General features: G+C 36.7%; 1 protein-coding gene across 5 annotated transcripts in view; it reads left to right on the forward strand.

Annotated features, from left to right (window-relative positions):
* The window catches only part of ERBIN (erbb2 interacting protein), a 169693-nt gene that overhangs the window by 93351 nt on the left and 62242 nt on the right, over positions 1-14100 (forward strand). For all 5 annotated transcript variants that reach the window (XM_049864706.1, XM_049864695.1, XM_049864714.1 and 2 more), the window contains one exon: positions 7879-7942. In XM_049864706.1, the coding sequence (XP_049720663.1) occupies positions 7879-7942 (64 nt within the window). The remainder of the gene's footprint in view (positions 1-7878; positions 7943-14100) is intronic.

Below are 14100 nucleotides of genomic sequence, written 5' to 3' on the forward strand. Positions count from 1 at the left end.
GTTTGTCAATTTGTCATACTGTGGTGGCTTGCCTGTTGCTGTGATGCTAGAAGCTATGACACCAGTATTACAAATACTAGCAGAGTCATCCATGGTAGACAGGTTTCAGCGGAGCTTCCAGACTAAGACAGACTAGGAAGAAGGGGACCTACTTGTAAAAAATTGGACAGTGAAAACCTTATGAATAGCAGTGGAACATGTCAGGTGCAGTGCCCGAAGATGAGCCCTTCAGGTTCGAAAGCACTCAAAATACGACTGGGGAAGAACTGCCTCCTCACAGTAGAGTTGACTTTAATGACGTGGATGGGGTCAAGCATTCAGGACCTTTTGCTGATGGGTACAACTCAAAATAAGAAGAAATAGCTGCAAACATCCATTAAAAACTGGAACATGGAATGTACAAAGTATGAATCTAGGAAAATTAGAAGTTGTCAAAAATGAAATGAAGCACCTAGACATCGATATACATAGACCATTAGTGAGCTGAAACAGACTGGTATTGGCTGTTCTGAATCAGGCAATTATGTGGTCTACTGTGCCAGGAATGAGGAATGGCATCGTATTCATCGTCAAAAGCATTTCAAAATCTATCCTGAAGTACAGTGCTCTCGGTGATAGGATAATATCCATATGCCTATGAAGAAGACCAGTTAACAGGACTATTGTTCAAATCTACGCACCAACCACTAATGCCTAAGATAAATTCAAGATTTTTACCAGCTCCTTCAGTCTGAAATTAATAAAAAATGCAGTAAAGATGCATTGATAATTGCTGGTGATTGGAAAGCAAAAGTTAGGAACAAAGAAGAATGATTAGTAGTTAGAAAATATGACCTTGGTGATAGAAACTACTCTGGAGATTGCATGATAGAATTTTGCAAGACCAGCGACATCTTCATTGCAAATACCTTTTTTCAACAGCATAAACAGTGACTGTACACATGGACTTCGCTGGACAGAATTTGTAGGAATCAAAGAGACTATATCTGTGAAAAGAGACTATGGAGAAGCTCAGTATCATCAGTTAGAACAAGACCAGACACTGACTTCAGAACAGACGGTCATTTCCTCACATGCGAGTTAAAGATGAAGCTGCGGAAAAATTAGAACAAGTCCATGAGAGCCAAAGTATGACTTTGAGTATATAGATTTGATGTTTTGAACAATGGTGATCGAAGACCAGACAAGTTTTGGGATGACAAGACATTATACATGAAGAAAGCTAAAGGTCATTAAAAAGACAGGAAAGAAAGAAAAGGCCGAAATGAATTAGTTAGAAGAGACTCCGAAACTTGCTATTGAACGTAGAGTAGCTAAAGTGAATAGAAGAAATGATCACATCAAAAAGTTGAACAGATATTTCAAAGGGCAACTTGACAAAGTCTTATACTAAAATGTGCAAAGACTTAGAAGACCAAAAGGGAAGAACACACTCAGCATTTCTCAAGCTGAATGAACTGAAGAAAAAAATTCAAGCTTCAGGTTGTAATTTGGTATGGGAAAAATACTGAACGATGCAGGAAGCATCAAAAGAAGATTGAGAGAATACACAGAGTCACTGTACCAAAGAATTGGTCAGCATTCAACCATTTCAGGAAGCAGCATATGATCAAGAACTATTGGTACTGAAGTCCAAGCTGCACTGAGGTCATTGGTGAAAAACAAGGCTTCAGGAATTGTTGGAATACCAAATGAGATGTTTCAACAAGCAGATGCAACACTGGAAGCACTCACTCATCTATGCCAAGACACTTGGAAGACAACTATCTGGCCAACTGACTGAAAGCGATACATTTTTGTGCCCATTCCAAAGAAAGGTGATCCAACAGAATGGGGGAAATTATCAAACAACACACACAAGTAAAATTTTTCTGAAGAAAATTTAAAAAAAAAAAAAAAAAGTTGTAGCAGTACATCAGCAGGGAACTGCCAGAAACTCAGGCTGGGTTCAGAAGAGGATGTGGAACAAGGGACATCATTGCTGATGTCAGATGAATCTTGCCTGAAAACAGTTAATAGTAGGAAGATGTTTACCTGTATTTTATTGACTGTGCAGAGGCATTTGACTGTGTGGATCAAAACTAAATTATGGATAACATTGCAAAGAATGAGAATTCCAGAACACTTAATTATGCTCATGTGGAGCCTGTATATGGACCAAGAGGCAGTCTTTTGAAAAGATCAAGGTGTGGTACTAAGTGGTTTAAAGTCAGGAAAGGTGTGTGTCAGGGTCGTATCTGTTCACAAGGCTACAGGTTTCAGTATGGATTACACCTAAACATAAAGAGAACAAAAATCCTCACAACTAGAACCAGTAACCAACATGATGATAAACAGAGAAATACTGAAGTTGTCAAGGATTGAATTTTTCTGGGATCCATAACCAAAACCTATGGAAGCAGCCGTTAAGAAATCAACTGACGTATTGCATTGGGCAAATCTGCTGCAAAAGGCCTCTTTAAAGTGTTAAAAAGCAAAAACGTCACTTTAAGGACAAAGGCGTTATTGATCCAAAACATGGTATCTTTGATCAACTCATATGCACGCTTAAGCTGCACAATAAATAAGGAAGACCAAAGAAGAATTGATGATGCTGGCCAAGAATCCTGAATATACCATGGACTGACAGAGGAACGGATAATTCTGTCTTGCAAGAAGTACAGCCGAATGTGCTTCTTGGATGCGAAAATGGTGAGACTTGGTATCATGTACTTTGGACATGTTTTCAGGAGGGATCAGTCCCTGGAGAAGGACATCATAGTTTGTAAGGTAGAGGGTAGGTAAAAAAGAGGAAGACCATTAAGGAAATGGATTTACACAGTGACTGCAACAATGGGCTTGAACGTATCAACCATTGTGAAGTTGGCGCAGGACCGGCTGGTATTTCATTCTGTTCTATGTAGGGTTGCTTTGAGTCAGAACTGACTTGACAGCACTTAACAACAAAATGACTAGTGTAAGTTATTTTAAGAGTCACTGTTTTGTGTTCATCATATTTTAATTCATGGTGTTTAATATAAAAATCTAACCATTTGTCATTGGTGTTTAAATAGTGATTTATTAGGTTTCTGGATCTCAGTCTCCTTTTGAAGGTTCAAATCGAATTTGGAACCTTAATTTTTTCCTGCTTCATTTTTAAGACTTATGATAAAACTTTTAAGATGATAGTGCGAATGGTTGCAGAATTCAAAGAATGTAATCAATATCACTGAACTTTACATGTTGAAGTTGTTGAGGTGGTATATGTTTTGTTGTGTATGTTTTCACTGCAATAAAATAAAACCTCTGAAACCTTGTAAACTGTAAAGAGGCCATAGTATTAAAGTTACTGAAAGTCATGTTCAGTCAGGTTATGTGACTGGACCTTTTTTATGATCAAAGATTAAAGCAGTGGGAAGTACTATTATTTTTTTAAAAACAGACCCTCAGTTTTATTCATTAATGTCTTAAAGAATTACTATGGCATATGGCATAGAAAAAAAGAAACTTGGATAGTTTTGAAATTAGTCGCAATCAACAGTTATTTGTATTCAGGGGCATTTATGTATTCCTAACAACTGTTTTTCCAACTTTGTTAGAAAAGCAGGTGAAGAAAAAAATCACAAGTAAAATATTCAGTAATGTTTTACTTATTTATTTTAAATTGTATTTTCTTTTAAAAACTAGGCGGTTCAAATTAGCATTAATTTATTGGTCTGTGTAGGATGGATTCTATCAGGTGGCCTTATTTTTCTTTTATAATTTATTTTTTGTTCAGAATATACACAGTAGAACAGTTTCTAGATGTACAATTCAGTGACACTGAGTACATTCTCTGAGTTCTGCAACCATTCTCACTCTCGTTTTCTGTCTCCCTCCATTAACATAAACTCATTTCTCTCAAGTTTTCTATCTGATCTTTTGAGTTGTGATTATCAGTTTGATCCCATATAGACAGATCTTAAAAGAACACAGTGCTCTAGGTAAACATGCCTTATTAGTTAAACTCCTTTTTGGTTTTAAGAAGATTTTATTTTCGTAGCTGTAGTCTTTATGGAAGCAGTTCACTAGGCCTTCCTCTCATGGTGCTGCTAGGTAAGGTTTGAACTGCCAACCTTCAGGTCAGCAGCAAATGGCAAACCGCTTGCACCACTCAGGACACACTCTCATGCTAGCTTACTGAACACTAGTTTTGGCCTTTGCAGAAACCCCTTGCATTTCTTGAAATATTAATAAATACTCCTAAAAAAAAATAATAATTTGAGGGATATTTTTGGTTTAAGGTAGTGCTATTTTTTAGATATGTATTTAAAACCCACCAAAAACCCACTGCTGTTGAGTTGATTCCGACTCATGATGACCCTGTAGGGCAGGGTAGAACTGCCCTGTAGAGCTTCCAAGGAGCACCTGGTAGATTTGAACTGTTGACCTGTTGGCTAGCAGCTGTTGCACTTAAACACTGCGCCACCAGGGTTTCCGATATGTAGTTAAGTGAAATTAAATACCACTTTTTTATAGTTGGAGGGCACTGTACCAGGAACGCAAAGGAGGGATATTTTTCTCTGGAGTTGTTGTTAGGTGCCATCGAGTGGATTCCGACTCATAGGGACCCTATGTACAACAGAAAGAAACACTGCCTGGTCCTGTGCTATCCTCAAAATTCTTGTGCTCGAGCCCATTGTTGCAGCCGCTGTGTCAGTCCATCTTGTTGAGGGTCTTCTTCTTGTTCACTGACTGCTTTAAAACCAAACCCAGTGCCATCAAGTCAATTCCGACTCATAGCGACCCTATAGGACAGAGTAGAACTGCCCCATAGAGTTTCCAAGGAGCACCTGGCGGATTCGAACTGCCGAACCTTTGGTTAGCAGCCGTAGCACTTAACCACTAAACCACCAGGGCTTCCATCTTCTGCTTTACCAAGCATGATGTCCTTCTCCAGGGACTGGTCCCTCTGACGACACGTCCAAAGTAGATGAGACATAGTCTTGCCATCCTTGCTTCTAAGGAACATTCTGGTTGTTCTTCCAAGACAGATTTGTTTGCTCTTTTGGCAGTCCATGGTATATTCAGTGTTCTTCACCAGTACCACAATTCAAAGGCATCAAACCTTCTTCAGTCTTCCTTATTTATCGTCCAGCTTTCACATGCATATGAGGTGATTGAAAACACCATGGCTTGGGTCAGGCGCACCTTAGTCTTCAAGGTGACATCTTTGTTTTTCAACACTTTACAGAGGTCTTTTGCAGCAGATTTGCCCAGTGCAGTGCATCTTTTGATTTCTTGACTGCTGCTTCTGTGGGTGTTGATTGTGAATTCAAGTAAAATGAAATCTTTGACAACTTCAGTCTTTTCTCTCTTTATCATGATGTTGCTTATTGGTCCACCTGTAAGGATTTTTGTTTTCTTTATGTTGAGGTGTAATCTGTGCTGAAAGCTATGGGCTTTGATTTTCATCCGTAAGTGCTTCAAGTCCTCTTCACTTTCAGCAGGCAAGGTTGTGTCATCTCCATAACACAGGCTGTTAATGAGTGTTCCTCCAGTCCTGATTCCCTGTTCTTCATATAGTCTGGCTTCTTGGATTATTTGCTCAGCATACAGATTGAATAGATACAGTGAAAGGATACAACCCTGGCCCACACTTTTCCTGTCTTTAAACCGCACAGTATCCCCTCGTTGTGTTTGAATGACTACCCCTTGATCTATGTACAGGGTTACTCATGAGTACAGTCAAGTGTTCTGGAATTCCCATTCTTCTCAATCTTATCTTTAGGGAGAAGAAGGTAAAAATGAGTTAAATCAAAACGAATTTGAGAGGTAGACAGGAGGACATTTGTAGGATGTTGTATCTATTTTCTAGTTAAAGTAGGAAACAGAATTTAATCTAAGATAGAGTTTTGTTTCTTAAATTTCTGAAGCGTATGAAGAGTAGAACAGACATTGCCAATATTAAGTACAGAGAGTTCAGGTGGAAACGCTATTTGGACTTTATATTTTCTTTCAGTAGATTTCCTGTTTTTAATTACATAGCCACATCTTCATGTTTTCCTAAATCTGTTTTAAACCTTAATTTTTCTAAGAAGTTGTCTGTAATTTCCAGTGCACTGCTGTTCTTTTTTGTACCTTTTTCTAAAACTGATATGCTTTAGTTTTATAATTTACCCTTATTGATGTGTGTTCAATTGCTGCATGCAAGTTTTCATGTTAGTCATTGTAACTACTGTAGTGAAGTAAGAAATGTAAGATCAAGTCTTTTCCTTTTCTTCTTCTTAAAGTTCTCTTTACATTTTCCAAATTTCGACCTGGTATAGTAGTATGGATAGAAGAATTTAATTACATAGCGTGTGATTTTATACTTCTGAAGAAGTGTCCTGGAAACATCTTTTGTTTTCTTATGAAGCAAACTAGAACTTACTTATAGATTCTCTGGAGCCAGAAATAGATGAGTAAAGGAAGTCGAATCATAAAACCAAACAAAACCTCTTGCCATCTTGTTGATTCCGACACATAGTGACCCTTTAGGACAGAGTAGAACTGTCGTATAGAGTTTCCAAGGAACAGCTGGTTGATTCACACCGTTCACCTGTTGGTTAGCAGCTGAGCTCTTAACCACAGTGCCACCAGGGCTTTGTAGTACTTCATTAAAAAAAAAACCCAAACCCATCTCATCAAGTCAGTTCCAACTCAGCAACCCTGTAGGACATAGTAGAACTGCCCCATAGAGTTTCCACAGAGTGGCTGGTAAATTTGAATTGCCAACATTTTGGTTAGCAGCCGAGTTCTTATCCATTATGCTGCCAGGGCTCCAGCACTTCAGTTAGATTTTTTCAGTGCCTATTTCTCAGGTACTATGAAGTAAAAAAAAAAAAAAAAATTTTTTTTTTTTTCTTTAAATGAAGTACTGGAAACCCTGGTGGCGTAGTGGTTAAGTGCTGTGGCTGCTAACTAAAAAGCTAGCAGTTCAGATCCACCAGGTGCTCCTTGGAAACTCTATGGGACAGTTGTACTCTGCCTTATAGAGTCACTTATGAGTTGGAATTGACTTGATGGCAACATCACAGTACCAGAGAAACAGTCACTCAGTAAGTCTAAGTTAAATAAAGCAAGTTTGAGAAAAATGAGGCATTGCGTGATGAAGAAAAGTAAGGGCATGATGATAAAATGGCATATTTAAAATGGAAGAGTAGGAAAAAATTAACTTCCTCTAATTATGAATCAGTAAAATTAATGGTACAGTTTCTTATATTCTTTGACTAAAAAGCTGGAGAAATGTTTTAACTTATTTTTAATTTGTTGAATATTCAAAAGGTAAATTTTTGTGTGTGTGTTTATGCACCATAATTTAAGGGGCCTATTTGGTTTTTAATGATCTTGATTTCCAAATTATTACGAATAAATTAATGTAATATATTGATAATATGATAATAGCTATTTCATTATCATTTTGTCATAATGTAAAATATTTTTAAAGGGAGAGTTCGTTATCTTGGTAGCACCTCAATCAACTAAATAATATTGTTTTATACAAATAACAACTTAGAAGCATTATATATATTTAATTAACGGTTAGTTTAAATAGTTGGATTTATAGCTGGAGAGATAAAAGCGCAACTTAGTTTATTTACTTACAAAATCAGTTTGTACGTTTTTCAAGAGTCAATAGCTGCAGAAAAGTGTTGGTATTAAGTTAAAATGGTATAATTATAGCTTTGATTTGAAATCAAAATCAATATTTGTGATTTTCATAAAACTTTTGTAGAAAATTATTGTTATTTGGCAAGTATGTGAAAGTTTATAGGTTATTAAATATATAAGGGTGTTTCAGACTATGAAATTTGAAAGTTTCCATATGATTGTTGTTTTTTTGTATACTTAATTCTTTTATTAATCCATTTTGAATAGAACCATGAATAGACTGACCCAGCTGGAAAGACTGGATTTGGGAAGTAATGAGTTCACAGAAGTGGTACGTATCTCACCATCCATTGTTGTTATTAGCTGCCATCAAGTCATTTCTGACTCATAGGGACTCTGTGTGCATTGGAACAAAATCCTGCCCAGTCCTGCACCATCCTTGCAGTTTTTGCTGTTCGAGTGCATTGTTACAGCCAGTATGTCTGTCTATCTCCTTGAGAGTCTTGCTCTTTTTCTCTGACCCGTGACGTCACCAAGCATAATGTTCTTCTCCAAGGACTGATCCCTCCTGATGACATGGCCAAAGTACATGAGACGAAGTCTTGCCGTTCTCACTTCGAAGGAGCATTCTGGCTGTACTCCTTCCAGGACATGTTTCTTCTAGCAGTCCATAGTATATTCAACATCTTCACCAACACTATAATTCAAAGACATCAGTTCTTTGCTCTTCTTAGTCATTGTCCGGCTTTCACATGCATATGAGGCCTTTGAAAATACCATGGCTTGAGTGAGGTGCACTTTCGTCCTCAAAATGACATCTTTGCTTTTTAAAGAGGTCTTTTGCAGCAGATTTGTCCAGTGCAGCACGTCATTTGATTTCTTAACTGTTGCTTCCATAGGTGTTGATTGTGGATCCAAGTAAAATGAAATCCTTGACAACTTCAGTCTTTTCTCTGTTTACCATGATGTTGCTTATTGGTCCAGTTGTGACGATTTTTGTTTTCTTTATGTTGAAGTATAATCCACACTGAAGGCTTTAGTCTTTGATCTTCACTAGTAAGTGCTCCAGGTTGTCCTATTCACTTTCAAGTTGAGTAATCTGAGTGTTACAGATTGTTTATTATAAGTCGTCCTTCTATCCTGATGCTGCACTTTTCGTATAGTCCAGCTTTTTGGGTTATTTGGTCCGATAAAGATTGAAAAAGTATTGTAAAGGATACAATGTTGACATACATTTCTTGATTTAAACCACACTATCCATTTTTTATCCATAGATCTTTTATTTTATTATTAAAAACATGTGACAAGTAACTACTTCATAGATAGATATGTTACCTGTTTTGTAAGGTAGCACTTTTGAAGTATTTATTAGCTGGCCTTTTTTTTTTTCCAGTTGTGCTTTAGATGAAGGTTTACAGAGCAAACTAGTTTCTCCTTCAGCAGTTCATACACGTATTGTTCTGTGACATTGGTTGAAAACCCCGTGACGTGTCAGCATTCTCCCCTTCTTGATCTTGGGTTCCCCGTTACCAATTTTTCTGTCTTCTCCTGCCTTCTCATCCTTGCCCCTGGGCTGGTATGCCCATTTAGTCTCATTTTGTTTTATGGGCCTGTCTAATCTGTGGCTGAAGGGTGACCCTCGGGAGTGACTTCATTACTGAGCTACAAGGGTATCTGGGGGCCATACTCTCAGGGTTTCTCTAGTCTCTATCAGACTAGTACATCTGGTCTTTTTGTGTGTGTGTGTGAGTTAGAATTTTGTTCTACATTTTTCTTTAGGTCTGCCTGTCATCCTCTATTGTGATCCCTGTCAGGGCAGTTAATGGTGGTAGCTGAGCACTATCTAGTTGTGGTGGACTCAGTCTGGTGGAGGCTGTAGTAGTTGTGATTCATTAGTCCTTTTGACTAATCTTTCTTTTGTGTCTTTTGTTTTCTCTTTTCTCCCTTGCTACAGACTAGATGAGACCAGTAGAGTATATTTAGATGGCCACTCACAAGCTTTTAAGACTCCAGACATTACTCACCAAAGTAGACTGTAGAGCATTTTCTTTATAAACTGTGTTATGCCAGTTGAGCTAGATGTTCCCTGAGACCATGGTCCCCAGAGCCCTCAGGCTAGTAATTTGGTCCCTCCGGAAGTTTGGATGTGTCTGTAGAACTTCCATGACCTTGCCTTGGAGAAGTCATGCTGGCTTCCCCAGTATTGTGTAGCATCTCACCCGTCACCACATTTACCACTTATCTATTGTCTAGTTAGTGTTTATCCTTCCCAACCCTCCCTTCCCTTGTAACCATCAAAGATTGTTTCTTTTTGTGTGCAAGCCTTTTCATGAGTTTTTATTGTAGTGCTCTCATACAGTATTTGTCCTTTTGTGATTGACTTATTTCACTCAGCATAATGCCCTCCAGATTCAGCAATGTTGTGAGATGCTTTGTAGAGTCATCATTGTTCTTTATTGTGTAATATTCCACTGTGTGTATGTATCATAGTTTTGTTTAATCTATCATCTGTTAATGGGCACCTAGGTTGTTTCCATCTTTTTGCTGTTGTGAGCAATGCTGCAGTGAACATGGGTGTGCATATGTCTATTTGTATGGTAGCTCTTATTTCTCTAGGATGTGTTGCTAGGAGTGGGATTGCTGGATTGTATGGTATTTCTATTTCTAGCCTTTTAAGGAAGCACCATATTGTTCTCCAAAATGGTCACACCCTCTTGCATTCCCACCAGCAGTGCATAAGAGTTCCAGTCTCGCCGCAGCCTCGCCAACGTTTGTTATTTTCTGTTTTTTTTTTAATTCATGCCAGTAATGTTGGGGTGAGAGTGTTATCTCATTGTGGTTTTGATTTGCATTTCTCTAAAGGCTATTGATTACCAGCAATTTCCTCATGTATTTCTTAGCCATTCAAATGTCTTCTTTGGTGAACTGTCCATACCTTTTGCGCATTTTTTAATTGGCTTATTTGTCTTTTTGTTGTAGAGGTTTTGGATTTTCCTATAGATTTTACAGATTAGGCCTTTGTCAAATTTGCCATAGCCAAAAATTTTTTCCCAGTCTGTAGGTTCTCTTTTTACTCTTTTAGTGAAGTCTTTTAATGAGCATAAATGTTCAATTTTTACAAGATCCCAGTTATCTAGCTCATCTTCTAGTGTTCTTGTATTGTTAATTATGCTGTGTATTAGGGCCTCTAGCATTGATCCTTTTTTTTTTCTGTGACATTTATAGGTTTTGATTTTGTATTTAGGTCAGTGATCCCTTTTGAATTAGTTTTTGTGTGTGGTGTGAGGTATGGTTCCTGTTTCATTTTTTTTGCAGATGGACATCATTTTACCACAATCGTTTGTTAAAAAGACTGTCTTTTCCCATTTGACAGACTTTGGGCCTTTGTCGAAGATTGAGTGACCATATGTGGATGGATTTACATCTGGGTTCTCAATTCTGTTCCATCGGTCAATGTGCCTGTCGTTGTACCAGTACCAGCCTGTTCTGACTACCGTAGCTGTATACTAGGTTCTGAGGAATGGTAGTGCAAGTCCTCCTACTTTATTCTTCTTCAATAGTGTGTTATTATCTGGGGCCTTTTTCCTCTCCGTATAAAGTTAATGATTAGTTCTTCTGTTTTGTTAAAGAATGCTGTTGGTATTTGGATTGGAATTGCATTGTATTTGTAAATTGTTTTGCACAGAATTGACATTTCTGTTCAGTCTACCTATCCATGAGCATGGTGTGTTTTTTCATTTATGTAGATCTCTTTTGGTTTCTTGTAGTAGTGTTTTGTGGTTTTCTTTGTATAGGTCTTTTACATCCCTGATTAGGTGTATTCCTAAGTGCTTTATTTTTTTGAGGGGCTACTATAAATGGTATTGTTTTCCTGATTTCCTTTTTGTAGTTCTCTTTATTGGTGTATAGGAATCCAACGGATTTTTGTATATCTTGTATCTTCTACTCTGCTGAGTCTTTCTGTTAGTTACAGTAGTTTTCTCATTGAGTCTTTTGTATTTTCTATGTATAGTATCATATCATCTGCAAATAAGGACAGTTTTACTTCTTCATTACCAATTTAGATGCCCTTTATTTCTTTTTCTTGCCTTATTGCTCTAGCTAGAACTTCCAGCACAGTGTTAAATAGGAGTAGTGATAAAGGGCATCCTTGTCTTGTTCCTGTTTTCAAGGGGAATGTTTTCAGCCTCTCTCCATTAAGAATGATGTTGGCTGTTAGTTTTGTATAGATTTCCTTTATTACATTGAGGAATTTGCCTTTATACCTATTTTATTGAGCGTTTTTATCAGGATGGGGTGTTGGACTTTGTTGAATGCCTTTTCTGCATCGATTGTGATGATCATGTGATTCTTTTATTTATGTGGTGGATTACTTCGGTTGATTTTCTAATGTTGAGCCATCCTTGCATACCTGGTATGAATCCCACTTGGTCATGGTATATTATTTTTTTTTGATATGATGCTGAATTCTATTGGGTAGAATTTTTTTGAGAATTGTATCTGTCATGAGATATTGGTCTGTAATTTTGTGTGTGTGTGAGTGTGTGTGTGTGTGGTGTCTTTGCCTTGTTTTGGTGTCACAGTTATGCTGGCTGCATAGGGTGAATTTGGAAGTATCCCTACCTTTTCTATGTTCTCAAATAGTTTGCATAGTACTGGTTTACAAGTTCTTCTCTGAATTTGGTAGAATTCTCCAGTGAAGCCATCTGGGCCTGGACTTTTGGTTGGGAGTTTTTTTTTTTTGCTACCTTTTCAATCTCTTCTCTTGTCATGGTTCTGTTCAGGTTTTCAAAGTCATTTTGTGTTAGTTTGGGGAGGTAGTGTGTTTCTAGAAATTTGTTCATTTCCTCTAGGTTTTCAAATTTGTTGGAGTATTTTTTCAGAGTACTCTTTTATGATCCTCTTTATTTTTATTTCAGTTGAATCTGTTGCAATGTTCCCCATTTCATTTCTTATTTGGGTTATTTGCATACTCCTATTTTTCTTTTGTCCGTTTAGCCAGTGTTTGGTCAATTTTGTTGATCCTTTCAGAGAACCAGCATTTGGTGTTTTGTTGGTTCTATTGCTTTTTCAATTCTCTGTTTCATTTATTTATTAATTTCTGCTCTGATTTTTATTATTTCCTTTCTTCTAGTGGCTGTGGGCTTCTTTGGCTGTTCCCTTTCTATTTGTTCCTGTTGTATAGCTAATGTTTTGATTTTGTCTCTTCTTTTTTGGTGTGTATATCTACTGCAATAAATTGACCTCTGTGCATGGCCTTTGCTGTGTCCCAAGGGATTTGGTATGATGTGTTTTTATTCTCGTTTGATTCTAGGAATTTTTTGCTTCCATCTTTGATTTTTTTTTTTTTCCTATTACCCAGTGGTTTTTAAGCAGTGTGTTATTTAGTTTCCATGTATGTGATTTTTTTTTACCCCCCTTGGTCTTCCTAGTGTTAATTTCTGCTTTGTTGGCATTGTGATCAGAGAAGATACTTTGTAGTATCTCAGTGTTTTGCATTATGTTCAGGGTTGCATTGTTACTTTGCCTTTTTTAATGTAAAAATTGTGTAAAGTTATACATATATTTTTGAAGGACAAGAAATGGAAGTTTTTAACAGGAAAAATCAACCGGATAGATTCTGAAATTGAAATTTAAAGTGTAAAATTAATGAAAAAGCCATTTAAGAGGTAATCAAAAGTTTTTCTGCATAGAAATTACAAAATTTGAGAGATTATAAGAGAAAAGCATAAAATTTTTCATCAGACCTAGAATGCAGTAGGAAAGACAGTTCTGAGTCAAAAATAACTTCCAAGGGTAATGCTTTTTTTTGTTTGTTTAGGGTAATGCTTAACAATTTATGTGATAAGGATAAGGTACTCCTCGATAATTTTACTTAATAGCTAAAAGGAAAATTACAGAGTGAAACAATGGTTATTTTTGACTTGATAATGAGACCTCTTTTTTTGTTTGTGCATTATATGCAAAGTGCACCTATGATATTAGAAATATATAAACAATTATTTGTCTTCTGGCAGTTCTCCAGAAAAAATCAGAAAATAATCTAGATGGATTTTGAGGAGAAAATCAGTAAGAATACAGTTGTGTTGGGAAAAATAAAAAGACCTTTGAGATGTATTATATGTTTCTAATTTTCAAATATTTAAATTTTAATACAGATAGCCCTTATTCACATATGAATTTGTTACTAAATGAATTTTCTGTCACAACCTTTAAATCCCAGCTTGGCTAATTTTGTTACATAACAAAGGCAATTGGGGTGTGCTCAGTAAATAAATTACTAATATTAGACCAAGGAAAACAGAAATGTCCCATTACATATTACATGGTAGGATGATATCTTCTTTATTATCATTACTTTTCATCTAATATAAAAATGAAATACATTCCCCATCAAATCACACCCACTGCCATTGACATAGACTGTTTAAAAATAGATGAAAGTAGAAAGAATTAAAAATAAGGTGCTCGTTGTTGCACCAGTCACTG

The sequence above is a fragment of the Elephas maximus genome, chromosome 2, assembly GCF_024166365.1.
Source record: "Elephas maximus indicus isolate mEleMax1 chromosome 2, mEleMax1 primary haplotype, whole genome shotgun sequence".
NCBI lineage: Eukaryota > Metazoa > Chordata > Mammalia > Proboscidea > Elephantidae > Elephas > Elephas maximus.